Consider the following 27,285-nt stretch of genomic DNA (forward strand, 5'->3'; position numbering starts at 1 on the left):
TTTTTCTGTACACTTTGTAAATTATAAATGTCTTTACATGACTATGATTAATTATTTTTGCTAAAATAAAACATTTGAAAATGAAAAAAAAAAGTGGTCAAACTTGCATTTAAAATAAAATGCCTTATTACTTAAGTTACTTATATAAGTTAAAGAAAAATAAACATAATCGAATCATGTATTATTATGCACAGCCTTTTATGGGTAGAAAAAAGTAAAATATTGCTATTCAGTATTATTGTATAAACAGTCTTTAAGGTCATTTTATAAACTTGGGGGTTTAAAATGAGGGGGTTATTTTTGCTTTCATGTTATGTGGGAAAACAGAGCCATTAAGGGATTTGCATATCTAGCGTTGATCTGTTAAAACAATTCAGAGCAGCAAGGATTAGGAACACAACTGTTTCGTCTTGCTGGGTGATAATTAAGACCATTATCTGCTCTAAATCTGCCAAGCTGGTGACAGACCCACCTTTTCTTTTTTTTTCTTTTTATTTTCTTTCAAAGGCTGACTTTAAAACTCATATCAAAAAAGAATCAAGAGGAATTTATAAAGAAAAAAGAGACACACCCATGTATACTGCATTACACACACACACACACACACACACACACACACACACACACACACACACACACACACACACACACACACACACACACACACACACACACACACACACACACACACACAGAGAGAGAGATATTTGAAGGGTTTCTCATTCTCTCTACATTTATTAAATTCGTTACTAGGATGGATTTAATAGCTCTTTACTCACACGGTAGCAAGCCTTGTTGCTGTAGTGAAGTTCATACTTTATATCTTTAAAGATGTTCATCATTTGACCTAAAGGTTTATGTCGCCTGTGTTCAGTGAACGGACCACTGGTACTTTAAGTAGCTTTAACACATTACCCAATTTAAAGGTTAGTTTGTCCACCAAATGCAGGTAAAAAAATACTAAAGGTGGAAATGATGCTCCATTTATGGTCCCACCCCAGCAATGAGGATCAGTCTAGTGTATAGACTGATGTATAAATCAAAATAAAACAAGTAATTAATGTATTTTTAGCTATAGCATGCAATGTACATCAACCTGTTTAAAAGTTGCAGCCAATGATCTTTTATCCATCAGGGTGACTTGATATTTTAATGTGATAGTTGCTGCAAAGGTGCCCTTTGGCACACACTACACACCACACACATCAACAGGATTAACCCCCAGGAGAACCTAATTCTGTTTTTTTTTTTTCTTGAAGGAAGGGGGTGAAAGAAGATCTCTGCGATGTTAGTTATTCAGGTCTTCATGTAAATTCAAAGCCCCGTGGCCTGCTAATCCAGGGATAATGAGAAAACTCCTGGGTGCTAAAAAGGAGTGGGTTTGAAATGCACAGTCCCCTCTGGCCCTTGTGCATGGCAAACACACTGGATTTGGAAATCTACCCTGGTCATGGCTTCTTACTGGTGGCCCCGATGAGGTGTAATCCTAGTCTAAACATGACAGGGGCTTTAAAAGGTGGGAAAATTTAGGGAACTCTCAGTCCTGCTGATCCTAGCATATGTTCATCTACAGTGCTTTATCATTCTTTGTTGAACCTTCTTTTTATCAGACAGGGAATTTATTAATGATTACAGTTTATATTGTGGACTAGTACATGTCCTAATTTTGTTACACTGGTCATTCTGAATGTTTAGCAGATTACTGAATTTGTTAAATAACCTTAAAGACATTTCACCACTCACATGAGTACGGAGGTCCAGCTACCATGAATTCATCATGTTTATTCTTTTTCAGTATTCACTTTATCCTAGAAAGTGACACAGTGTATTTTTAATAAATTTAAACTTTTGAACTGTATGTAAATTTATAATCACATATATACATTACCTTACAAAATATATTAAAGACACAATTTAACATTTTTTATTAAATAAAAAGTGTATTCTGTTTACCTGTTTATTTGCTAGCATTTATTCAAGGCCAAATTTGAACTCAACCTTGTAAGCAGTAGTCACATATTTAATGACTATACCTCTATTTACATAACATAACATAACATAACATAACATAACATAACATAACATAACATAACATAAACACAATCCACAACCACCGAAAGGCATGCAGCAGAAATTCTGAACTTTAGGGAATTCTTATGGTTTGGTAGAACTAGACTGGTTTAAGCTTCTCCTAGCTTGAGTACTGAGTACAGTCTGTAAATGACAGCTCAAGTCATTGAGAATCTGGGTTGTCGATCGGGGTTCAAGCCCCAGCACTGGCAAAAATGCCATTGTTGGGGCCTTGAGCAAGGCCCTTAACCCTTACTGCTCCAGAGCATTGTATCATGGCTGACAATGTGCTCTTATCTCAACCTCCAAAGTTGGGATATGTGAAGAAACAATTTCACTGGGCTGTAATTTATATGTCGCCTCCGGCTTGTTCATTAGGGATAGGGATAGATATATAGGGATAGGGATAGATTTATTTCTCTCTTCTGTTTCCATACTTCTGTAAAGCTGCTTTGAGACAATGGGAAATCGTTAAAAGCTCTATACAAATAAATTGAATTGAATATGTGACAAAATTCTAAATCACCTATTTCATCTTAGCTGTGAGAACAAGAACAGCCTTAAAATCTCCATCATAGAAATGTATTCAAAATAGTTTTAGAAATATACTGTACACCGTATACGAAGTTGTGTGAAGGTGATTGGCGTCTTTTAAACATATAAATTTAGATGTTTAGTGGATGTCTTTTGCATTACTGTAATGCATCAGTAAAAATTTGTTTTTTACTTTTACATTTTACTTTAAAAAAATGAGGAAAGAAAAAAAAATATTTTACACAATAGAATGCAATTCAGTCCAGAAAGAAAAGAAGTTAGATTGGTTTATTGAAGTTTACTGCTCTAAATGTACAGTTTCATTATTGAATAAAGCACATTTAGTTCCACACCATGCAGTATTAGTGTGATTGAGAACAGCGCCCTCATGTGGACAATTCACATAGTTTACAACAATCTGTACAGTGAACAAACACACACGCGCGCACACACACACACACACACACACACACACACACACACACACACACACACACACACACACACACTTTTTGTTTGTTTATCTACAATGAAACAAACAATTGTTCCTTTTGCAAAATAAAAAATAAAACGGATAAAACGAATATTTACAGAAATTTTACGAAGTAAACATAAAAATAGTGCAACTCTGATCCATGGGAGCAGCTGAAATACATGGAGAAATTTTACAAGCTGTTTGCAAATGTGTTACTGCATGCTACATCATTACAAAGCATTTACATGTCAAGAGCAGTGGACAACCATTTAGCAGTCTTTGCATAACTATACTAATGCAGGGGAAGCTTCATAACCAATTTCCAATATGTATTACTGAGTAGAACTTTATTAGAAATGGACTGAAATGCTTTCTGGCTCTGTTTCTGTCTCAGAAATAAGGAAGGATTTACTATGGTCCTGAATGACAGGCATTCCATTTTCAGAGATGCCTGGGACTAAAGAAGGGTCGGGTTTTAAAAGGTCCTCAGTGTCCTCCTGTGGCTGATTGCGTGGCTGCTGCTCTGGTGCATTTTCAACATGTACGATGTCGTCAATAGGTGTAAGGATAAGTTTGTTGCCCCGAACACAATATGCCTGTAACTGGATAAGAAACCAATATGTGTTAAAAAAAAAAAAAAAAAATGAAAATGACCAAGTAAAAAAAATAAATGTTAAACACATTAAATACAGAGCTATGAAAAGAGACAATAGTACCTTTCGCACGAAGGATATAGATCCTGTTCTGCCTGTTTTTAATGAAATAAGAAAAAGAAAAAAATTAAAATGAAAATTCGATATAAATATTTCATTCACACAAATTCCAAAATCAAAACAGCCACAATATATATTTACATTACCTTTTATGTAAATGCAGGCAAAAAGTCCAATAATAACCAGAACTGCAATAACAACTACAGGTGTGACTATCAGAAGTGTCCTATTCAGCCCTAGAAGAAAAAAAAAAAAAAAAAAAAAGAGTGTCAAGATTCCACGAATACACATAAAAACGTTTATTATTTTAGTATTTTATTATATCTCCGATTATTTATTTAAAAATAAGATATTAAGAAGAAGAAAAAAAGTCATACTTTTCAACACACACACACACACACACACTTTATTTATTTATTTGTTATCTATTTTTCTTATTTGAATAACTCCAACGCAGAACATTGTTTAACAACTCTAAAGCTGCAAAAACGTCCTACAATAAATATTCAAATAAATATTCAAGAACAACACCCAAGGGTTTAACTTAAAGTTCAAAGGAAAGACACTGCAGCTGTGTGTTTGTGAGGTTTTAAGAAGAATGACACATAATAAAGGAAGCGAAACTCAATTAGTGACATCACCAGGTCTGTTTTCAGTTCCTTAACTCTACACACCACGGCTCTTACATTCTGCCTTTGCTCTGATAATATGGTGATATGTGATTTACTACTCGACTTAAACCAACCAGTGAGGACACAATATAAAGCTGTGTACATACCACAGATTCTGTCAGATGTGGGCGAGCCTGGGTTGATCTCTACGGATACTGAAGAACATCTATATGATGGGAAACAGCAGAAAGGCATCATGGGCATGAGCAAAATAACAATACAAGACAATTAAGTCTAGTATTTTGTCTGACTAAAAGACTGTTGTGAAATTATTATATAAGTTAATTGGCTGATGATGCTGCACTATATTGTAGGTTTGTTTTTTTGGTGAAAACCACTATAAACAGAATTATTAGATTCCTTTTCTCAAATATTACAAACGCCTGTGACTGGAGCTATAAGAGAGATAAAGTGATGCACTGTAGGTTTAGAAAACTGTAAACGTACTCTGTCCAAGGCTGGCAAGTTAGAGCTGATTCTTGGTTGGAAAATGTCCCGGCAGGACAAGCTTCACACACCAGGTCTTCCATCTGGGTGCCTGAAAGAACCAAAACAACAGCATAAGCATCAGCATACAATCTCCTGTGAGCTTAAGAGTTAGAGCCAGAGAATAGTCAAAGACAGCCTGGACAATTGACAGTTATATAGTCTACAATTATGTTGGAAACAGCTGACTTGTGCACTGATGTGTGCATGCAATATAAATAATCCCTGAGGCTAAGACGGGGGAAAAAGCATTGGATTCATGGGACACCAATATTTTCACAATTAAATACAAATTAATGCAATTTCTCTTAACAAAGTAAACTAAATTTGGTCAGTTTTTAGATTTATGTTGCTGAAAGTACATAATCAACACAATCAAGTGCATTTTAAAAAAACAATTTTTTCACTATGGTCGTGTGCACATGAGGCGTAATTAAACCTTTATCTCTAAGTGCAGCAGGTTGTGTGACGCCAAGTTAAGGACAGAACGATCATCCCCAAACAGGTCACAAAATAATTTTATTGCGTATTCAGCCTTTAATAATGAAAAATGATATCTTTGTTATTATTAGGAGAATGATTACAGCTCGGTTACATGACTCTTTATGTAACGTACTCACCACTTTTGCTAATTTTCTCGCCCGCTTGGCATATTGTGTTTCTTGCACACGCAACACACTCTTGGTTCACGCAGTGATGACCAGCGATACACTTACACGGAGAATATTCTATCTTGCTTTGCGATCCTTTCTCAAAATAAAGGTCTGTTCAAATGAGAAAGGGAACAAATCAGAAAAGATCATTTGTTTAATATAAGCATGTGAGTTAATATGATGTACAAACAAACTACAGATAGACAGGTGCATGGCAAGTGTTTTGAGAATGACCACGTCTGTTAGATTTTTTTTTTTTCCCTAAAACATTTGAAATTGATCTTTAATGAGCAAGTGTGAGGCAACAAGGGCGAGGAAAAACTCAGTGAAATGATAAAGTGGTAGAATGTATACTCACTGAGGTCGCAGGACGGTTGGCGTTTGCACGTAGACATGTTGTTGTAATGGTCCTGATATTCTCCCTCTTCACACTCCTCACACAATGGATCTTCACATTTCTCTATCTTCAACCTCGTACCTTGAACACAGTTAAATGTTCATTACTTAATCAAGTTTTTTTTGTATCCAAACATAAATAGTGACTTTTTTTATTTCATACAAAACTGCAAATAATAATAATAAAAAAAGATTGCATGATTGAATGAACAATTGAATTTTACCTGGCTCACACATCTTACAGCACTTTTCATCCTTCATGTAATGTGTCTCTGTATCGCAGGATTCAGCGACGACAGACAAAACCTATAAAAGTGTTTAACATGTGTCAATTGTCCAGATAGTGCACAAGTGCAGTACATGAGGCAAATACAGACGTAGTTAACTGCACAATAATGACTGAAAGCTAAAAACATACAGGTTCCATGTTAGTTTGTTTCTGTGAAACACAAAAGAACTGAGTCAGTTCCTCTAATGTCAAAAAAAAAAACAGAGACACACTGTATGCATGTGGACTTCTCTATTTAATTCACACCAGTGAAATGCACACAATGAGACAGACTGCAGCACAATGATGATATGTTTTCACAAGGATAACAGTTTTACTGTTGTTGTTTTTTTAAACATTATATTAAAGAATGATCGATTTATGTAAACAGAAAGCAGCATTTTACAATTTTAAACAAAAGATATTTTATACAAATTGTTTGTGTGTGTGTGTGTGTGTGTGTGTGTGTGTTGTAGGGCTATTGCCCTTCCAGTTCTTGTGCTAGTGGCTAATAGTGCCTTAATGGTTGAGAGTGGAGGGAGGAGAGAGGGGGGAGGAAAAGGTGGGAAGAATCTGTTTTTTTAATCTGTTAGTCTTTTGGTTTCAGGGATGTGATAGCCTAGTGGATAAGATGTTGGACTTCCACGCAGAAGGTTGTTAGTTCAAATCCCAGTGCCACCAAGCTGCTGCTGCTGGGCCCCTGAGCAAGGCCCTTAACCCTTAGTTGTGTTAAGATAAAAATGTAAGTCTCTCTGGATAAAGGCAAATGTTGTTGGGTCATTTATAATACAGCTGGCTCTCTTTTGGAGTCAACCAGCGTAAATGTCTGTTTGTCTGTGTGCGTTTTAGTGTCGTACCACTTTTACCACATGCTGAAGGTCCTTCCTGTTCATTTTTTGTACAACACAAATCTATCTATCTGTCTGTCTGTCTGTCTGTTCCACACTATTGCTATTAATGTAAGGTGCAGTATAAAATTCTCTTCATGCCCCTGTCATGCATGATGATGCTTAAAATGACCTCCATATGTATTGTGTACTAATTAATAATGACCTTAAACATGACAGTTACTTTGAATGACTTGGCTTGTCCCAGCTTACCACAATAGCTTTTGGTAGAGTCGGAAAGAAGAAGATCTATAATTTGCCTTTGCACATTCATATGTGCAAACCCTTAATCAAATCAGGGTCATTTCACTTCTCTTTGATTCTCGTGATCCCAGTTTTGAAATGAAGTATTCCACTCTCCCCGAAAAGTGACGTCATAGCCCGAGCGAGTGATCAGTTTAACTGTTACTTGTCACAGATTCTCTCAGAAGCTAAACCAGCAAAGTTTATGATCAATTAAAACATACAGAGGTCCAAGATTAGGTGTGATACATTACCGATTTTTACCCTAAATCCTAAATATATTTTTACTCCTAGTGATTTGCTAGTGAATGATTAGAAAAGAAATAAGCTATACTGTTTATCATCTATTGTGTAAATTTATGGGTCAGTTGCATTGAGTTTATGAACAAAAGAACATCAACGGAAAGTCCCCAAAAGTCTCATTTGATTGCACCAACAACCGCAGGGTTTAATGCTGGGTGCCTAGAAAGTGCCCTCTCTCTCTCTCTCTCTCTCTCTCTCTTTCTCTCTCCCTCTGTCTTTCTCTCGGTCTGTCTGTCTATCTGTCTCTCCCTCTCTGCCTGTCTGTCTGTCTGTCTCTCTCTCTCTGCCAGTATGCGTTGTTTTACAGTGTAAAGGCTATAAAGGCTATGATCTCTCTCTCTCTCTCTCTCTCTCTCTCTCTCTCTCTCTCTCTCTTTCTCTCTCCCTCTGTCTTTCTCTCGGTCTGTCTGTCTATCTGTCTCTCCCTCTCTGCCTGTCTGTCTGTCTGTCTCTCTCTCTCTGCCAGTATGCGTTGTTTTACAGTGTAAAGGCTATAAAGGCTATGATCTCTCTCTCTCTCTCTCTCTCTCTCTCTCTCTCTCTCTCTCTTTCTCTCTCCCTCTGTCTTTCTCTCGGTCTGTCTGTCTATCTGTCTCTCCCTCTCTGCCTGTCTGTCTGTCTGTCTGTCTCTCTCTGCCATTATGCGTTGTTTTACAGTGTAAAGGCTATAAAGGCTATGATCTCTCTCTCTCTCTCTCTCTCTCTCTCTCTCTCTCTCTCTCTCTCTCTCTCTCTCAACCTAACCTATTACCACTGGCCAAAACGGGTGTTATTATATAAACAGACAGACAGAGAGACAGACAGATCATAGCCTTTATAGCCTTTACACTGTAAAACAACGCCCCACGACGCAAAACTGAAAAGCGAAACTGAAAGTAGATCACAGCGAACTCTTATTAAGTGTAATTAAACAATATGCATCATTCTCTATACTCTAAATACAGACAGTTAATCCTTAATAAACAGCACGTGATGTCATAACGCGATATACAGTAACACACCGTTCACAAATACAGCTCGTAATCCGAATAAGGAAGAAAGTAGTAAAAGTTTACTTACCAGAAGAATGAAGACGCGTTTAAGATGCATTTCTGTTATTCGGCTTTGTTTCATTAACCTGGACCGAGAGCAGTCAAAGCTATTATGATGCTACAGCACTTCAAACCGAGCTGTTATGAGACGAAGCTCCTGTGTGTTCAGTTCAGTCTCTGCTTCAAACTGAAGGGGATTTCTGTGCCCCTCCCTGTGGAGACCACGTGACTATTTCCCACAAAGCTCCTAGTTCCCAGAAAAGCTCTGGTTATTTTATGGGTCGAGTTTATACTTTTCTTCAGCTGCGTTAACTCTGGGATCTCCTATTTCCTTATTCGCCTGAGAAAACATTCCAGTAGATATACAAGCTGCTCTGAATCTCCACTAAGTGTAGTGAAGACAATAGACCCATCTTGAACCTTACTGAAGACTATGGAGTTCCACATGCAATATTCATAGTCACTGTTCATAGGTAGCGTTGCTGACTCACAGCTCCAGTATGACCTTTTCGGATCTGATCTCTAGATCTCAGCATCCATGTGCGGTTCCTCTGAGTTCTCTGGTTTTCTCCCATCTCCCATCTCTTAGTTAGAACATCTACTCTAAAGTACATGAAAGGTGCTCAGAATTAGACCCATCCTGGTACACCCAGTATTCCCAGTGTCCCTCCGAATCCATGACTGTGTAATCGGGATTCCTCCGAATCTGACTTTACTGAAGATCGCTAGGAAGTGTTGCTACTGGCCCCTGAGCTCAAGTCTGCCTAAGTGAAGTTTCACACCCTCTTTCCAACAATAACATAAAATAGTCCATTAATTGGACTTTTTTAATGCTTTTTGATTGCGTTCTTCAGTATGGTTTCCTGCTTTGTGTGCAGTTTTCCGAAAATAGGCTCCAGATCCATTGCTGAATGAATGAATGAATAACTTCATATCATGATATTCTGTATAACAACAATATTATATAATATATTGGGCAAGTCATGGCCTAATGGTTAGAGAGTCTGACTCGTAATCCTAAGGTTGTGGGTTCGAGTCTCGGGCTGGCCACGAGTGAGGTGCCCTTGAGCAAGGCACCGAACCCCCAACTGCTCCCCGGGCGCCGCAGCATAAATAGCTGCCCACTGCTCCGGGTGTGTGTTCACTGCTGTGTGTGTGCGCACTTTGGATGGGTCAAATGCAGAGAACAAATTCTGAGTATGGGTCACCATACTTAGCCATATGTCACTTCACTATCACTATTGTGTATCTACACTGAGTTTCAAAATGACTTTTGCTTAGTTTTTTATTTAAATCAGCTTAAAAAAGCTCTAAATTATTATTTCGTGGCAAACTTTAATTGAAAGAGAATGACTTTGTGCAATTTTGGTGTTGTGCTGTTTTGTTATTGCAGTATAATACCACCCTCACCCACAGTATGAATGTAATGAGAAATGTTATCTGATTCTTTTGCTTCTATTATATTCTTTAGACTCAGCACTACTGACAGTTACCATTTGCCCCAGATTGGGTCCTAAAATAAAAAATGTAAAATAATAAAGAAAATAAAATTGAAATTTGCTGACTTACTCCAAATATAATAGATTAACCCAGGTCTGTCAGATGTTTGCTTCAGATTCAGTTAGTAGGTGAACTTATGTGCTCAGGTTCACTTGTAGGCACTCACTATAGCTTTTGTTACATTTTCAATCAGAATCTTCATTCTATCAGTTGTTTTGTACACATTGTACTTGTTTTACACTTTATAAGTGTACTTTAACTAATGAATAAGAAAATAAAAATCACATTTATGTCACTTTATCATATTTAATGACTACAATTATTATAGTAATGCACAATAAATTGTACAGAGTATTGTATAAAAAAATCTCTTCAAGATGTGAATCTCAGTTTTGTTCGTGTCTTAACAAATACTATAGCTGTAACAATCTTGTGTCAGGTTTCAGGAAACAGTAGGGAATTTCCCTGGTCTGATGAGGAAGTTAAAACAGGCTATATGCCTCAGTACTTTTAGGGACAAACCTTAGTGGTCAAGCATGTTTTCGAACAAATAATAAATATGGTATAAAGCTTTCTATTATCTAAATGTATCGATCAACGAATCAATCAATCAATCAATCAATCAATCAATAAATGAATGACAAACAATTGTCAATTAACTTAACAAAGCACGTGTTAATAACTCAGACAAACAATAACAAAAAAAATAAATAGATCTACTTCCCAAATGCAAAGCAGAATAACTTACTGTCAGAATCACGTCATCAGAAAGTCTCTGTTTGACTTCCAAATGGAAAGAGAACTGTTTTTTTTTTAGTTACTTTTAAATAGAAAAACTCCCAGTTCATTATTACGGCAAGGATTTCCAATGTAGACACAATAGTTCCGTAATCATAACCAGGAGGTCATGGGGGAATTAGAAGTGTTCGAAAGGGATGTCCAAGAATGGCTTATTGAGTTTCAACTAAAATAACAAACCAATAAAAAGTTAAAAACTAAAATATTCTTAAGCTTTTAGCCCAAAAATCTAATTATGGCCTAAAGCCCATTAATCTTATCTTTAAAGTTATATATGATTTTGACGTTAGATTGTTTACTTACATTATTATGACTTATTAACCTATAGCAAATTTTGTCAGATCAGCTGAGCTGAGGTTATCTAGCTTTTTAGCATTAGCAGTGATGCTTATATTTATGACCAAGATTCTGGAAAATCTTGCCAGCCGACTTTACTTTAGTTAGCTGGCTAGCCTACTTTTAGCATCAAAGATTATTAGCATATTTGGATCTGATTTAAAAATTCATAATACTTTCGGTGACTATGAATTTAGGATTCTTTGAGAATTCGGGTCAAGTTCAACAGCAGAATAATGACCATAGGTTTATTTGATGCACGACCACATTCATAACAACCTAGGCTCATGATTGAATATTAACAGGTTGAGATTTGACAACATACACTCATCCAGCATACAGTCTAGCATCCTGTTCTGAGTGGTCTTTAGCTGTAAATCTGTATTCAGTACAGCAAGGTTGCTTCATTCAAAGTCCTAATGTTATTATTAAAAGTTGTCGAGTAAAAGTTTTGGCCATTTTTCTTCTCAGCATGTTCTGTAGGTCTCATCCTTGACTCTTTGTCTCAGTATCTGGAATATCAATTACCCAGAAGAGAACGGTAAAATTCCCTTTTAAGTTTGGTTTCTCTCTAGGTTTCATTCTCATTAACTCAGGGAATTTTTCTTTGCAATTTGCTTTGGGACAGCTGAAAAGGGCACAATTGAAAAAAAAAAAAATACCATTCCTGTATGAAGATAATATACAGTTATCTCCCTGTATGAAGGTATTTTTGACAAATGACATGAGTTCCTTTTGTATTTCTGGTCTTGACACTGTTATAATTTAAAAAAATATAATTTGCAAAAATATTCATAACCTATCTAAATTTTGAAATGGACGCTTTTTGTATACATTCATTCACCACCAAATTCTTTCTTTCATTTTACCCTCATGACATATAACTGTACAAAGATGAAGGGGTTACACATGGCATACAGGTGTATTCCAATTTATCAGTGTATTCTGTGTTATTCTGTTACACCATCGTGTTTTCTGGTAAACAAAATAATCCTTGTTTGTGTATTTTGTACTGTAACTTGTCTGTATGCTCTTCATGATGGAAAATGATTGCCAGTCTATGTAATGACTTACTTCTGTGTGTTTGGCATCGCCTAAACAATAGTACTATAATTCAGCTGGCCAAACACAGAGATAAAAAAATAAATCTACTACTGGTTTACATGTGTGTTCTAATAGATAATAAAGATAAAAAAGATAAAAAGCTTCTTGACTTGAATACCGTATCTATGACAGTCAAAGTCACTGTGATGATATTCAGAGGCAAAAAAAAAAGACTTTTTAGTAAATTCTTGTTCAGTTGACCTTGATGGTTATGGATACACTAGTCAAGGGCACTGAGGAACAGAACAGAGAGAATGTAGTGAACAGAGAGAATGTAGTGCAACAGAGAGAATGTAGTGCAACAGCGCCATCTTATGGATACACGGAGCTACAAAACAACAACCACAAAACAACACAAAAAAGACATTTTAAGAGACTTTCTCTGTTATTGCAGTAATAGAAAATATAAAATGTCATTAATTCTATTATAAATTTATGTCATTAATGATATTATAGCTCTATCAGTTTCCATTTATTAAATGCTTATTTTTTTAAATTAAACTGTTTCTTTTAAAATCAAATCATTTAATATCATGAACAAGATCAAGACCAAATACATCAATCAGTGTGACATCCAAACAAACAAAAACAACGTATTTACAGATTGGTCCTTAAAGAGAACTGTTAATCTGTGTACATTTAAAGCATTTAACGGAAGAAATGTCTATAGAGTGACTTACATTTTTATCTCACTTCATACAACCGAAGCAATTGAGGTTTAAAGGCTTTGCACAAGGGCTCAGCAGCAGCACTGTGGTGGACCTGGGATTCGAACTCACAACCTTCTGAACAGTAATCCAACACCTTCTGTTGCTGGTATGGTACACATTATTATTCAGGTCTGTAATATTAGCAGGTAATGTACACTATGTAACTTACCTATAAATTATCTTTAAAGATTTGCTCTAAGTTCTAAGTGGGGAAACGCGCTCGAGTGAATCCACACTATTTTACATAGAGTACTATATAGTAGGCTAGTACGCATTGTTGTGATAGCTGTGGGGAAAAGCGCTCTGAGTGAATTCACACCTTTCTTTCTCTGCAGTCAAGGACGCTTTATCTTTTTGGGACATAAGAGGACATACAAGGACATATCTGACTTTTCTTTCTCGCGCTTCTAGTGATTTCCGAGAGCATGGATAGCCCAAAGCTGCTGGATATCCCTCAGGTAAAACGCACTAATTACATAATTAAGCGTGTGTCAGCTTTAGTCAGGTCAAGTCACGAGGCATAATAATGACTAAACATAATAATTACTTAGACCACATCAATAAAGTCCTAATCTAATCTTATGTTTACAGTACAATTTAGTAATAGTTAAACATAGAAATGCATCTCATGGATTGATTTGATCTAGCCTAATATTTTCTCTTTTATTATTGAATAGTTTGCATCATATTGTTTTATTGTTTTAAGTCATCATAAGTGTATGTTTAGTCAAATGCATGTATTTTATAATCATTGAACTAAATAAAAAATGAAATGAAAGTCATGCCATTCAAGTCAGACTAGTTTTGAGGTTATTTTTTTTAATGCGTTTAAGGTGTTTGTGCTGTCACAGCTCTTGTGCACAATGTAAGAGGAACTTAAAAAAATACAGCAAATCATTGTCAGCTTAAAACTCTCACAGTTCCTGTTAGAGATTGATAAACACAGAACTGTGAATATATCAGTCTATATGTTGGTATTGACATATAAAGACAAAGAAAGACAGCTTTAAAAGAAAGCGATTGTTATTATTTCTTTTCTAGTTTCTCATGTGCATTTAGATTTAAAAGGAAATGAAAGGTGTTGCAGTCATACGTTGTTGTCAGACCTGAGAAGCTCCAGGTTACATTCGTTGCATAATCTTGTCAATGTATTTTTGTGAATCCTACTTGAATTGCACCAGGTGATAAAAACTTTATACGACAACATTTATTTTAGTTGTAGATGCACTTTTTTTTAAATCCAGCAACATCATACTAATACTAACATACTAAACTATTGAGCTCAAAACTGCTCAGTTGAAAAAAAAAAAAAAATTGACTAATTCAATGTTTTTTTTATGCATTTAGTCGACAAGCCCCTTGTCATTTGGCTTATGTTGAGATGATTGTGTTGCTGATGCCATATATAGCTTTTGGCTCTGATTTCTGTGAAGAATCCTTGTGACAGCACTGATGTGTAAATATATAAAAGAAATGTTCTCGTGTTCTCCTTCCGTTCCATCGTTCGTCACGTGCTCTGTGGCTAATCACTGGCACTATCCAGGTTTTTTCACTTATCATCTTTACTTTAAAACAAAATGAAACCAAGCTATTCCATCTCTCTGACTCTATATTGGAGCGCCGGTGTGTTAATGAGTTACAGTGTGGATCAGAATAGTTTGTGCAGCCCTCATTGTTGCTTTATTGCTTTTTGTAGCTTAGTAATGAGATGCAGCTGAAAATTATGCACATGGTGAAGAGTGGAGAGCTGAGCATCGACGACGCGCTGGACCAGGCAAGAAGAGACAAACTACAGCTGCTTCAGAAGAACTTCGATTTAGAGGTGCAGTGGTTATATAAGAGTTATACATATATACCTATTGAAATGTGTTGAAACTGAAAACTCTGAGGGAATAGCACTAGAGTAGCTTGTGTGTGTGTTTGTGTTTGTGTTTTTTTTTTTCAACTTTGATACAGCAATCCAGTTGGTATGTTGAGTAACGTCATCAGCTCTACTTCTCAGCTCCAGGGTTTAATCCTGAGTTTAATTGCATGTTTGTGTGCAGTTTCTGTGTATATTCCCCTTGCTTGGGCTTCCTCTGGGTTCACTGGTTTTCTCCAATCTCCCATAAACATGCCAGTAGGTGGATTGGTTAAGATAAATTGCCCTGTGAATCTGTGTATTCATGCTTTTCTGAGATGGACTGGTGTTTCATCCAGAGTGTATTTCTATTTCTGACCCCTAGTCCTATTGTTCCATCTGGTTCCTGGTTTTGCATTCACTGCCAACCTGATCAAGATAAAGCAGTTACTGAAGACCGCACCCCAGTCTCATGTCAAAGATGGTTTGCTTTTATCGTTATGATAATTCATTTTTACTGAATTAGCGATATTTCACAAATATCGATCCATCCCAAAAATTGTCGTCCTCTTAAAGCATATTATTTACCATCTACACAGAAGCTTCAAGGAGTTATAAATTCTTTATTAAGTACTCATTTTTAGGTAGGAAATGGGGTGAAAAAGGCCTTGACAATGAAGAAAAAAGCCTTAAACCTGCCTTGTGGTCCTGTAGATATAAAACGTCTTCTAAACACTAATCATCATAATTATAGTCTCTTCAAGCACAGAGCTTTTATTTAAGAGCAAGAATTAATTTTGAATTAGATTGTTTTTCTTAGACATTTGTTTATGAGTAATAGAGTGGAATTTGATGAATGCATTTGTATGACTGTAAGGAACCAAAAAAACTGGCTAACCCACATGTTAAGGGACTTGCCCAGCTATAACCGGAGCCAATCACAGGCAGTCATTGCAGAATACATCACCTTTATTTTATCTACAAAAAAAGAGGAAGTTGTTTTCATCACAGCCATAGTAATAATTGTTTTGCCTGTCGTTTTTATCGTTCTGTTGCAGGAAAAACAAGCCTCGCAGTACAACTTCAGTGTGCACAAATTGAATGCTTACAGATGGCAAAAAAGGATACTCCAGGTATGAAATGAATTGGAGATAAAAAAAAAAAAAAAACAAATAGAAATCATGAAAAACAAGTAAAGTTACAATTAAACATTTTTTGGGGGACTGCCAATCAGAAGGTTGAGAGTTTGAGCTCCAGGTTCCAATAAGGTGCCACTGTTTGGCCCCTGAGCGAGGCCCTTAACCCTAAGTTATATAAAATGAGATAAAATATAACTAACTCTGGATAGGGGTGTCTGCCAAATATCGTAGTTGTCATGTGAAGAGGCCTCGGGGGCATTCGGCATTCCAAATAAACACGTTTGACAACAAAAAAACTCACATGACAACAGTGCCTGTAACTTCATTAAAGCTCTTTTCACAAAATTTGCACGAATCCTTAAAATCCACATTCCAAAACGAAGAATAGGAAAACATCTGGAATTGGATGTTCATTACATTTACGATATTTGGCAGACACCCTATTTGGTGATGTTATATTTTATCTCAGCAAGGGCCTTGCTCAGGGGCCCAGCAGTGGCATCTTATTGGTTATGTGCAGGACACTGGTCTTCTTCATGGAGCTTTCCGGTCAAAGGATATTGTAATGCTTTGGCATATAAAAACATCCGTGTGCTTCTAAATTTGTACGGAAGGTTTTGAGAAGATCCAAATATATGCGTAATGGTCAGGTGCATACAAATCTATTCTATTCATCTATTATGATATGAAGGTTTGTAATTTCATCTGACCTTACTGCATGTCACTGTGAAATACCATCAAGTATCTGTGTTACATCAGAGGAATGTGTGTCTCCCCAGATTGATTTCAGCACAAAGAAGGTTTGTAATATTGAGAAAGGCATCGTGAAGAGGCAGTTTCCTTTTCAGAACATTAAAAACTGCCATGATGCTGCAGGGACCAGGTTTACAGTGTTGTTCAAGGACCACCATGACTACGAGCTGGAGGCTATGTCTAAACAGGACAAGCAAAAAGTGAGTTTGAGCATTAATGCAGCGTAGACGGTGGCTAAATAATACTAACACTAAACCACAAAAACAGTTCTCTGTTCCTTTTCTGGAAAGTGTCTGTTATTAATTATCCAGCTAATTAAAGTATTAGAGATCCTCAGGATTGGGAGTTGGACCCAGTGTACGACAATTTCTAATTTAGGTCCTTTCACTACATATTTATGTAAATATTTATAGCTAAAATAACAGTTTGAGTCATTATTTTCTACATGCCATAGAAAATAACAGTAACAGGCCCAAAATAATTACGAAATAATTACAATCTATAGTCAAATCCAATGATGAACTTTAAGGTGTAGATGATGTTGGGGAACTGGCCGAGCCACAATTAAAAAGACTTCTACCTACTTCAGGTTTTACAGATGCTTAGTGGTTTAGTACATTTAAATAAAATAACAAAGAAACACCTTCTGGTTATTTAGACCACTGAACAGATACAGATAGAGGAACTGCATAAGCATCCGGCATGCTGTACTGTAAGTTCCTTACAGTTCTAACCTTCAAATATGTCTGCTCTCTCTCTAGATCCTGGAACTGATAAATCAGATTATTTACAGGAATATCCAACCTGTAGATGTGTATGCGAAGATTAAAAAGAAACCAGTGTCCCCGAAAAGTCTTCGCGAGGGCCAGCTGCTTCTGCAGAGAGGAGGGCTGGCATCATTCAAATGGAAGAAGTATGGTCATGTGTAGCTTCTGTTTATTCTCTTCTGCTTTTGCATCATTATTTAACACCAAGTTCATGGCTTTTGTTTTGGTAGACACTAGACAAAAATGAAACCGTATATTGAATAGAATTATAGTTGAAATGAATTTAGTAAACCACACAAGAGCAGGCAAAGGATAGGTACACTGACTTACATACCATTTTATACCAGCTTGCTGATTTAGATGAGGAACAGGTGTATTTACACTAATATTAGTTCAGTAGTCAGGCCACCGATTAGGAAGTCAGATATTTTGAGGGCCGTCTCTTTCTCTCTCGCTCTCGCTCAATAATATATACTACGATGCACTGCAAAAAAACGTTAACGTTCAACGTTCCTTTACTGGAAATGGTGCCATATTTCCTGAAGCCTCTCAGAGGAAAAAAATGGCACACAAACTCTCAGCCATCTCAGTTGTCTTTGTTATAGCTCTTAAACGATTACTTATGCAAGCGTTTTTTAATTTTATTTGATGGTTTATATACAATTCGTTTGATTCGAAGTGTTTAGAGATGAAAAACAAAACAAAACAAAACAACGACACTAGATAGCATACGATCGTGCTTTAAGTACCTCGACAGAAACAAACTCTCAGATTCATTAAGCTCTCAAATTTATGCTATATGTTACTGCTTTTATAGTCACCGATAAGGAAAGTAAATTGTCACCGAAAATCGAGTCATAATCAGTGTCCTAATGTGTAGTGAGCCAGGATCCATAGCAGCGCCTGTACTGGTTGTGTACACAACATAGGCATCTGTGTTTGAGACACAGCCTTGGACTCCATTTAATGAATTATATGACTGAAAGTGTTTTGAAGAGAAGTTTAGTTTATAGCAATGTCCGCGAATACATATACAATACAATCCCATCATTTTTTAGCCTTGCTTCAAAATGATGGACTATTTTGGGTAGCTTCATGAAACACAATTCCAGCTCAGTCCATTTCCGTTGCAGGTTATAGCACTACAAAATGTAGTGAGCAGTTATGTAAGACCGTTATGCAAAAGATACTAAAACTATCAAATATTGTAAAAAGCCTACAAAAGAAAAAAAAAAATTAGGCAAGGTAAATACTTTTGTGGTAAGTAAAAACTGGTTTGAGAATTCAGAAGGGAAATTGTAAAGGGAATTGAAAAAAAATGAGGTATCTGGACAAGGAAGTAAATGACTTCTAAAGAAGAAACAGGTGGAGGTAACAATGTTTAATAGTTTCCCTAATGTCAGTGACGGTTTTAAGGGAGCGTTTAAAAAGCATGACTGTGAGATGGTGATGTTGAACACTGCTGATGAATTGTTGCATACTTTGATGCTGTGAATGTTCTGGTCTTTTATGGGATCCTGAACGAATATTTTGTTGGCCAGGTATGAAGCACATCTCTATACAGGACACCTGACCCTGCTCTCGACAACGCATTGTGAATATGAAGATGAGGATGATGTACCTTCTGCGTCCTCCACCCTGCCAATCATCATTCACTTCTCCGACGGCAATGCCAGCGTAGAGAGCCACTGCACTTTTGACTCTATGTTTATGCTAATCACTAACAACAATGAGTTCCAGTGAGTTTTTTTTTAGGTCTTAGGAAAAAATCCTTCACAAAAATGATTCTATAAACTGACCTCCGGTAATGTTAAAGGAGAACCTGATCTCTGTTATCTTTTCAAGTTTCCAGATTCCAGCAAACGAACAGACGGATACAAAGGTCATTAGGAACGAACGGGACGACTGGGTTAAAGCTATTAACAGGTTATGCATGGACTGGAAACGCAACTCTCAGCACGTGTATGAAGAACTCAGAGAATCTGTCAAGACTGAAGGAGAAATTAAAGAGTGTCTATCTGGCCATGAGATAAAACCAGAGGCTGACAGAGTGCAGAACAATCATGGGGTTACTGAATGTCCACCGCTGCCAAAACCCAATATATTGGCTGAAAATGTATCTGCTCCATTGCTGGAGCCAGTGCTCGAACTGTTGTGCTCTCCCGCTCTGGGGTTAGAACATCTACACAAGTTAAAGGAACCAGTGAAATCTCCAGAGCCAGAGGCACAGCTTGCAACTGTGACAGCACCGGTGTCTTCTTTAGCCCCGATTCCTGCTCCTCCTCCTCCATTGCCACCTCCATTGCACAAGAAAGGCAATCTAAAACCACAGAAAGAGAGAACCAAAGCCTTTCACTGGGATGTCATAATGCAAGACAAGGTACTATATATAAAGTATTGTACTAAAGACATAAAACATGTGCTGTTTCAAAAACCTTTGGTTTGAAACTAAAACGCTTTCAAACGTAATTAAATGAAATGTTTTTAAATAGAAAGGTAAAGAAGAAGAAAGGTCAATAGTATAATGTAAATCATATATTTGGTGTGTGAAAGCCACCTATCCTACTCTCATAGTTCTGTTTCCTTTCATTCCTGACCAACAGGACGATTGATTTAGGAGCTAGTAGAGTTTCCAATGTCCTTGTTCCCTCAGCAAGTTCTAGCAGATAGTTGGAAAACAGGGTAGTAACAATAACCCCATGTTAGGTAGCTTATAAAAGGTCCCCACTACTTTACACTCAACCTTATTCACATTCTGGTCTTGTCCAGGGGTTAAGGAAATGGCTTCAAGGTGCCGAGTGTGTGTTTATTTCTTGCTATTGTTAAATCAAGCATAATTTTACTGTGTGGAAGTAGAAATTGAGTTGAAGAGCATTGATGAGAATAACCACGTGTGTGACATTCCAATAGTAGCATCCATGAGGGGTCACGGTCTCAAGGTGATGGTTTTTCTGTTGGCATGGAAACAGTCAAGGAAGGCTACCTTTAAGGTGCAGTTGAAGGACCATGGCTACATCTAACTGCTCTATACATAAGGGTATATATGAAAATTGTTTGTTTGGTTGTTTTTGAAAAAAAAAAAAATGCTCCAGATATTGTGCAGATTTTTGCTAGTGCACTTGCTTCCTTAATACATAGATGGTTTTGGTGATGTTTTCATCTGAAGTGACCTGTGATGAAATGTAAATGCACAAATATTTTGGCTCACTAGTGTAGAAGACAGAATAGTATTGTATATTGCTTTGGATACACAACAACAAGAATACAGTGTGAGGACATAAATATGGTGTATGACCACATAGCCTATGAAGATTATATTTACTTAAAAGTTTAGATTTCAAATTATTCATAGTCCTGATTATACCTTGCCCCATTTTTGTTGAACAGAACAGTCCATGACTGAATGCTTCGTATTTTCCCTGAGCTCATATATTCAAGGCTCGAGTCTGTGAACTGTTATTTGGATCGTTCATGCCCATGGTTTATTTATTGCAGGTTCCTGTGGGGAAAATGAAGTTATTGACTGTATTTTCTGCTATTACAGATTGCAAAGTCATTGTGGACGCGGGGAAGTCCTCGAGAAATTGAAATCGACACATCGCGTCTGTACGAGCAATTTGGAGTTAAAGACTCGGGGCAGATTTCTACCACAGAGTCCAGTAAGCATGCTGAAATCCTGCTGAATGCGAAAGTCGCACACAACTTCAGTGAGTATCCACAAAACCCACCTTACAAATATCGTTATTTTGTGCTAACAGAGAAGTGCTAATGTATATGGATAGTTTAATCAAACTGTAAAGTACACCATATACACTTACTTACTACTTTATTAGGAACATTCGGACACTTTTATACAGTTCTCCAATCAGACAATCAAGTGTGGAAGCAGCACAATGCATAAAATCCTGCAGATACAGATCAAGAGATTCAGTTAAAGTTTTAAAAGTGACGTGACATACGGCTAAGTATGGTGACCCATACTGAGAATTCGTTCTCTGCATTTAGCCCATCCAAAGTGCACACACACACAGCAGTGAATACACACACACCGTGAACACACACCCCTAGCAGTGGGCAGCCATTTATGCTGCGGCGCCCAGGGAGCAGTTGGGGGGTGTCTTGCTCAAGGGCACTTCAGTCGTGGCCGGCCCGAGACTCGAACCCACAACCTTAGGATTAGGAGTCAAACTCTCTAACCATTAGGCCATGACATTCCCTAATGGTTTCAGTGTTAATGTTTTTATCAAACATCAGAAAAAAACTAAAAGTGTGATATCAGTGACTTTAACTGTGTTGTTGATGCCAGATGGGCTGTTTTGAGTATTCCAGAAACTGTTGAACTCCTGGGATTTTCACACACAACACTCTGTAGAGTTTACACAGAATGGTGCAACAACCAAAGAAACAAACTGTTTGCAGGGCAACAGTTGCAGAAGAACATTACCAAGACTACTCTGAGCTGACAGGAAGAGTATCTTCCAATCTTTACAACCATGGTGAGCAGAAAAGCATCACAGACATGATGGATGAGCTACAACAGCAAAAGACAACATCAGGAATTTTCTCCTGTCAGCCAAGAACAAGAATCTGAGGCAGTCATGAGCACAGACTGACTGAAACTGGACAGTTGAAGACTGGAAAAACACTGGGTGATCTTTAACTGTCCAGTTTTGGTCAGTCTGTACCAATGATAGCCTCAGATTCCTGTCTTGGCTAACAGGAGAGGAACCTGATGTTGTTTTCTTCTGTTGTGGCTTATCTACCTCAAAATCTAATATTTGGGACATGCAGAGATGCTTTTCTTCTCATCATGGTTGTTAAACATGAATATATGAGTTACGATAGACTTTCTGACAGCTCAAACCAATCTGACCTTTTTCCTCTGATTTATTCCACTCACTTGTCATTGATTCAGTGATTTTGTTTTATAACACGGTTATTAATAACTTAGACATCACGATTGAAATCTTCCACTCAAACTCAAGTTATGTACTCTTCCTCTACTTAGAATCCTCTACTAAGGCTTGAAAATCATCTCAGAAAAATTTGTTATATCATGTTCCCATGGAAATACACCTGATATCCGTTGTAAAATCCGGCGGTGAATCATTGACTGTTCCTGTGGTCTGAAAAGGGAAGTTCACATTCACAAACCTGTGAACATAAACGAGTGTGAATCGTCCTGCATGGAGTTTCTAACCATGTTTGATACACAGGAAGACACTAATTTCTGATCTTGTTTTAATTTGTACCTGTAGATAAAAATCACTTTGTTTTCACTTATGAAACAAAAGAAATCGACAAAAATGAGTATTTGATCAGAGGAAAAAGTTAGAACACCCTGTGCCCTAATAGCTAGTGTGTCTCCCTTTGGCTGAAATAACCTCAATGAGACGTTTCAGGAAGCCATCTACCAGTTTCTAACATTGACTGGAAAAAGGGATTCCTTCTCTCCTCAATGCAGAATTCTTTCAGCTGTGTGATGTCTGAGGGGTTTCTTCAATAGGATTTAGACCTGGGCTTTGACTTGACCATTCAAGGACGTGCCATTGTTTACATTTCAGCCAGTCCTTAGTGGATTTATTGGTATTTTTTTCATGTTTCAAGATCCAGTTCCTTTTCAGCTTACATTTTTGGACAAATGCTCACATGCTCCTCAAGTACCTTCTGATACAACGTAGAATTCATAGTGGATTCTATGATGATGAGCTGGTCAGGTCCTGCTGCAGCAAAGCATCCCCAAACCATGTTTTACAATTGGTATGAGGTTCTTTTGCTGTAATGCTGTATTTTACGCAAACAAAGCACGTTATTCCAGAAGTCTTGGCCTTTGTCTCTGTGGTCTTTGGCAAACTTCAGTCTTGCCCTCATGTTCTTCTTAGACAGCAAAGTTTCCTCCTAGCACACCTTCCATGATAATTAAAGTTGTTCAGTCTATTTCTGATTGTAGATGCACTTTGACATCAGCTGTAGCAAGAGCTTGTTGTAGGTCCCGTGATAATATTTTAGGCTTTTTGGAGTCTCCTTTAAGCATCTTGTGGTCTGCTCCTGTGGTGACTTTGCTTGGATGTCCTGACCTGGCCACGTTGGCAGTTGTTTTAAATGTTCTCCTCTCGTAAATGATTTTTGGCTGATTACAAATTCTTTTGAGATCTTTTTAAATCCCTTAAAACCAGACTCATAAGTATCAACAATCTTCTTCCTGAAGGCCTCAGAGAGCACTTTGGATCTCACCATGGTGATACCTCTCACTTCAACAATTAAGAGCAAACTAAAGTAAATATCTGAAGTTTAACTAAAGCAAACCTTTTTCAAAATGCTCCGTAATAACGTTCTAATAATTTGTACCTGCTGTGATACACCTGTAGGTCATTTTATCCAATTTAAGTACAAATAAATGTGGGGTATCCTTTCCTTTTCCTCATAAGAAATTGTATTTTTTTTAATTACATTTTAAAGATTATTTAAAAAAAAGACTTTTCTTAGGTTTTATTTGTTTAGTTATATTAACTGTATAATTTTTTCACAAGACTGTATATGTTTGTTCTATTAATTTCAGTGCATTTGTATAGATCGTGCAAAAAATAATTCAGAAGTTGACAGTACATCCTTGCGTAACACTATTCTGTCACATATAAATTCAGCAGTATAGTTCTTTCTTCAGGGGGCACGGTGGCTTAGTGGTTAGCACATTTCCACTCACACCTCCAGGGCTGGGGGTTCGATTCTCGCCTCTGCCTTGTGTGTGTGGAGTTTGCATGTTCTCCCCGTGCCTCGGGGGTTTCCTCCGGGTACTCCGGTTTCCTTCCCTGGTCCAAAGACATGCATGGTAGGTTGATTGGCATCTCTGGAAAATTGTCCGTAGTGTGTGATAGTGTGAGTGAATGAGAGTGTGTGTGTGTGTGCCCTGTGATGGGTTGGCACTCCGTCCAGGGTGTATCCTGCCTTGATGCCCGATGACGCCTGATGCACAGGCTCCCTGTGACCCGAGGTAGTTCGGATAAGCGGTAGAAAATTAATGAATGAATGTCTGAGATCTTTCTTCACATATTCCAACTTTGGAGGTTGAGGTCAGAGCACAGGGTCAACCATGATACAGCAACCCTGGAGCAGGGAGGGTTAAGGGCCTTGCTCAAGGGCCCAACAGTGGCAGCTTGGCAGTGCTGGGGCTTGAACTCCAACCCTCCAATTAACATCCCAAAGCCTTAACCACTTGAGCCACCACTGTCTCTATGATGTCATGAAGCTGCAGGACTTGCTCCTTAATTTAGGCATTAATAATCTTCCCAATCGATTAACTCCAATGCCTGGGAATTGGGAGGATGGCCTGCATTGTATTTTCGTTTTGGAGAAATAAGTTGACTGTGAGGTGAGTATTTGTGTATCTTGCAGAAGCAATCACGGCAGATGTGTTATTGATCCCCGTGGAAGGATTAGGGCAACATGAACAGCACAACAAGCCATTAAAACCCAACAGCGGATCACTTGAGGATAACGTCACATTTCACAAAACTCCACTCAGATAACTTTTCAGCATATTGTTAAGCAAGACAGATAAAGAGGCTTTGAGAGCGAGTCGATAGTTTTTTTGATTACATATTTGCAGTTGAAAAAAAAAGAAGGAAGAGGAAGATAAAGTGCTTAAGCTGTTTCTTGCGTTGGTGTGATTCCTTTCTGGAAGAGCTGGTTTGCCATCAGCATAACAGAGAATTGTGTGCGCGTATGAATAATTATTTCACACACCACTTCCTTAACATTTTAGGATGTTTTGGATACCTCTCAAAGCTTCCGAGACGTTGTATAACTCAAACACTTGTATGTTTATATGTAAACTTTATGGGAAACCAAAGCAACAGACTGAGTTGTGTCTGGCAGAAGGCAGATTTTATCACTGCCACCAGATGGCATTATATCAACAATGACTGACGGTGTAATACTGAACAATATCACAATATTGGGGAAAAAAAAGGTTACCTCTGTGGTTTCAAATGATTACATTTTTTGGATTCAGGCTGATAGCACTGCAAGAAATACATTGGTATCATTGGAAAGGGGGCAGATATTAGAGCAGAAATCTTTTCCCTTTGTGAATTTGTGAACGAGTCACCCCCCATTGATCACTCTTAGATGATGGATTGAAGATGTCATTGGATATGCTACTACAACACCACTGTGCTTCTAGCGATTCTTTTTAGGAAACCCAGGAAAGGAAAAAGCTTATTGCAGGATAAAGCAGGGCTCTGACTTTTGTTATTGAACTAAGACAACATGGAGCTTCTGCTATCAAGCACTTCACTGCGTAGGATGACAGGCATAGTCTGCTCTTTTCTTGCTTCCCTGCACTGAGCTATGATGTCTCAATTTAAAAAAAATAAAAAATTAGCAGACAATGCTGAACCTTAAATCTGCAGAATGTACATCGCTTCCTAGTCACGGTCCAAATATATTAAACATTATTAAGAGCAGTTTGAATATTCTACCAGCTCATTTATTTTGTGCATAAATATTTGTAATGCATTTTTATTGCACATTAAACAGCAATATCCCTATCTCCATTTTATTCATCTGCCTCTGAAACAACGTATAAAAATCGTGTAAAGCTATATTATTTCGGAGCTACTAAGCACTTTCAACCGTTAGGATGAAATATACTAGATTTTAGGATCACATGGATGCAGACGGAAAGTGGGAATTAGCTTTAATACTAAGTTTAAAGCAGCATTTTTGTACATAAGCCTTTTCTAATGCATCTGCAGTGTATCTGCAGGACCTGACATTTCTCTCTCAAAGCATGACAGAAAATCTCCACTTAAGGAGATAAGTAACTATGCATCTTTACTAACCATTTTGTTCTGGAACTTTATTATTTTTTTTTTTTTGTTGTGACCAAAAATGCTTGATTTTGCAGCAGATATTATTTTTTATATTTAAGTATTTGGTCACAAGTATTTTGCCTTTTTTTTTCTAATGAAAACTACTGAATTAGTGAAATCTTAAGTCTCCTACCAGTGAAAACACATGTAATTACTTTCATTGATGTGTACTAATGTATTAATGATGAATATGAACCCAAGGGGGCTTTGGCTAAACGTGTGCGTTGAGATGACATCATACGATTTGACTTAGTTAAAATCTGCAGAAATTTTGAGGTCATTTTGAAAAGTTGCAAACTCCTCTGAAATTCTTGGTCCTTATGAAATCTTGTGAGGGACTGACCATGGATGTTAAGCATGTCCATCACAGGGCAGCATGCCCATGCATTGGCACAAACTGCCACACTGTTGGTCAATATATAGCAACCAGTCCACATCCTGGCATTTTGGAGTTTAAATGAGATTAAACCCACATGATTATGTAGAAATGTAAAACTTCACATAGACTGTATCCTGAGCTTTGGTTTCACCTCAAACTCTAACAGTTGCAAAAATAGCCTTATCTCTGAAAAGACAAAGATTTATAGCATCATTTACAATACTTTTAAAAAAATATTATGTATACAGAAGACTGTTTTTTTCATACATGTACCAACACTTAAACTTCTGTTTACATTATAAGAGAATTTTGACTAAATGGCTTTCTCACTATTTTTCTCAGTAAAAGGAAACATC

General features: G+C 37.2%; 2 protein-coding genes across 3 annotated transcripts in view; one reads left to right on the top strand and one right to left on the bottom strand.

Moving 5' to 3' along the window:
• Positions 1–2,878: 2,878 nt before the first annotated feature.
• cd40 (CD40 molecule, TNF receptor superfamily member 5) lies at positions 2,879–8,925 on the bottom strand. Its single transcript, XM_027145239.2, has 9 exons — positions 8,759–8,925; positions 6,223–6,304; positions 5,961–6,080; positions 5,570–5,713; positions 4,911–5,001; positions 4,571–4,629; positions 3,939–4,028; positions 3,796–3,827; positions 2,879–3,681 (listed from the first exon to the last, which is right to left on the bottom strand). The coding sequence occupies exons 1-9, from the start codon at positions 8,810–8,812 to the stop codon at positions 3,430–3,432; spliced, it is 924 nt and encodes a 307-aa protein (XP_027001040.2). The 5' UTR covers positions 8,813–8,925; the 3' UTR covers positions 2,879–3,429.
• A 4,523-nt stretch (positions 8,926–13,448) lies between these two features.
• Positions 13,449–27,285, top strand: part of LOC113641991 (formin-H) — a 37,534-nt gene continuing 23,697 nt past the window's right edge. The window contains exons 1-8 of one of the 2 annotated variants that reach the window (XM_027145235.2): positions 13,449–13,636; positions 14,875–15,000; positions 16,077–16,151; positions 16,937–17,110; positions 17,672–17,823; positions 19,219–19,416; positions 19,523–20,057; positions 21,222–21,384. In XM_027145235.2, coding sequence (XP_027001036.2) covers positions 13,604–13,636; positions 14,875–15,000; positions 16,077–16,151; positions 16,937–17,110; positions 17,672–17,823; positions 19,219–19,416; positions 19,523–20,057; positions 21,222–21,384 — 1,456 coding nt within the window. In that variant the 5' untranslated portion in view covers positions 13,449–13,603. Of the gene's footprint in view, positions 13,637–14,874; positions 15,001–15,403; positions 15,503–16,076; positions 16,152–16,936; positions 17,111–17,671; positions 17,824–19,218; positions 19,417–19,522; positions 20,058–21,221; positions 21,385–27,285 lie in introns of those variants that run through there. The other variant, XM_027145237.2, reaches the window with a different exon arrangement.

Source organism: Tachysurus fulvidraco, chromosome 23 (genome assembly GCF_022655615.1).
Source record: "Tachysurus fulvidraco isolate hzauxx_2018 chromosome 23, HZAU_PFXX_2.0, whole genome shotgun sequence".
Classification (NCBI taxonomy): Eukaryota; Metazoa; Chordata; class Actinopteri; order Siluriformes; family Bagridae; genus Tachysurus; species Tachysurus fulvidraco.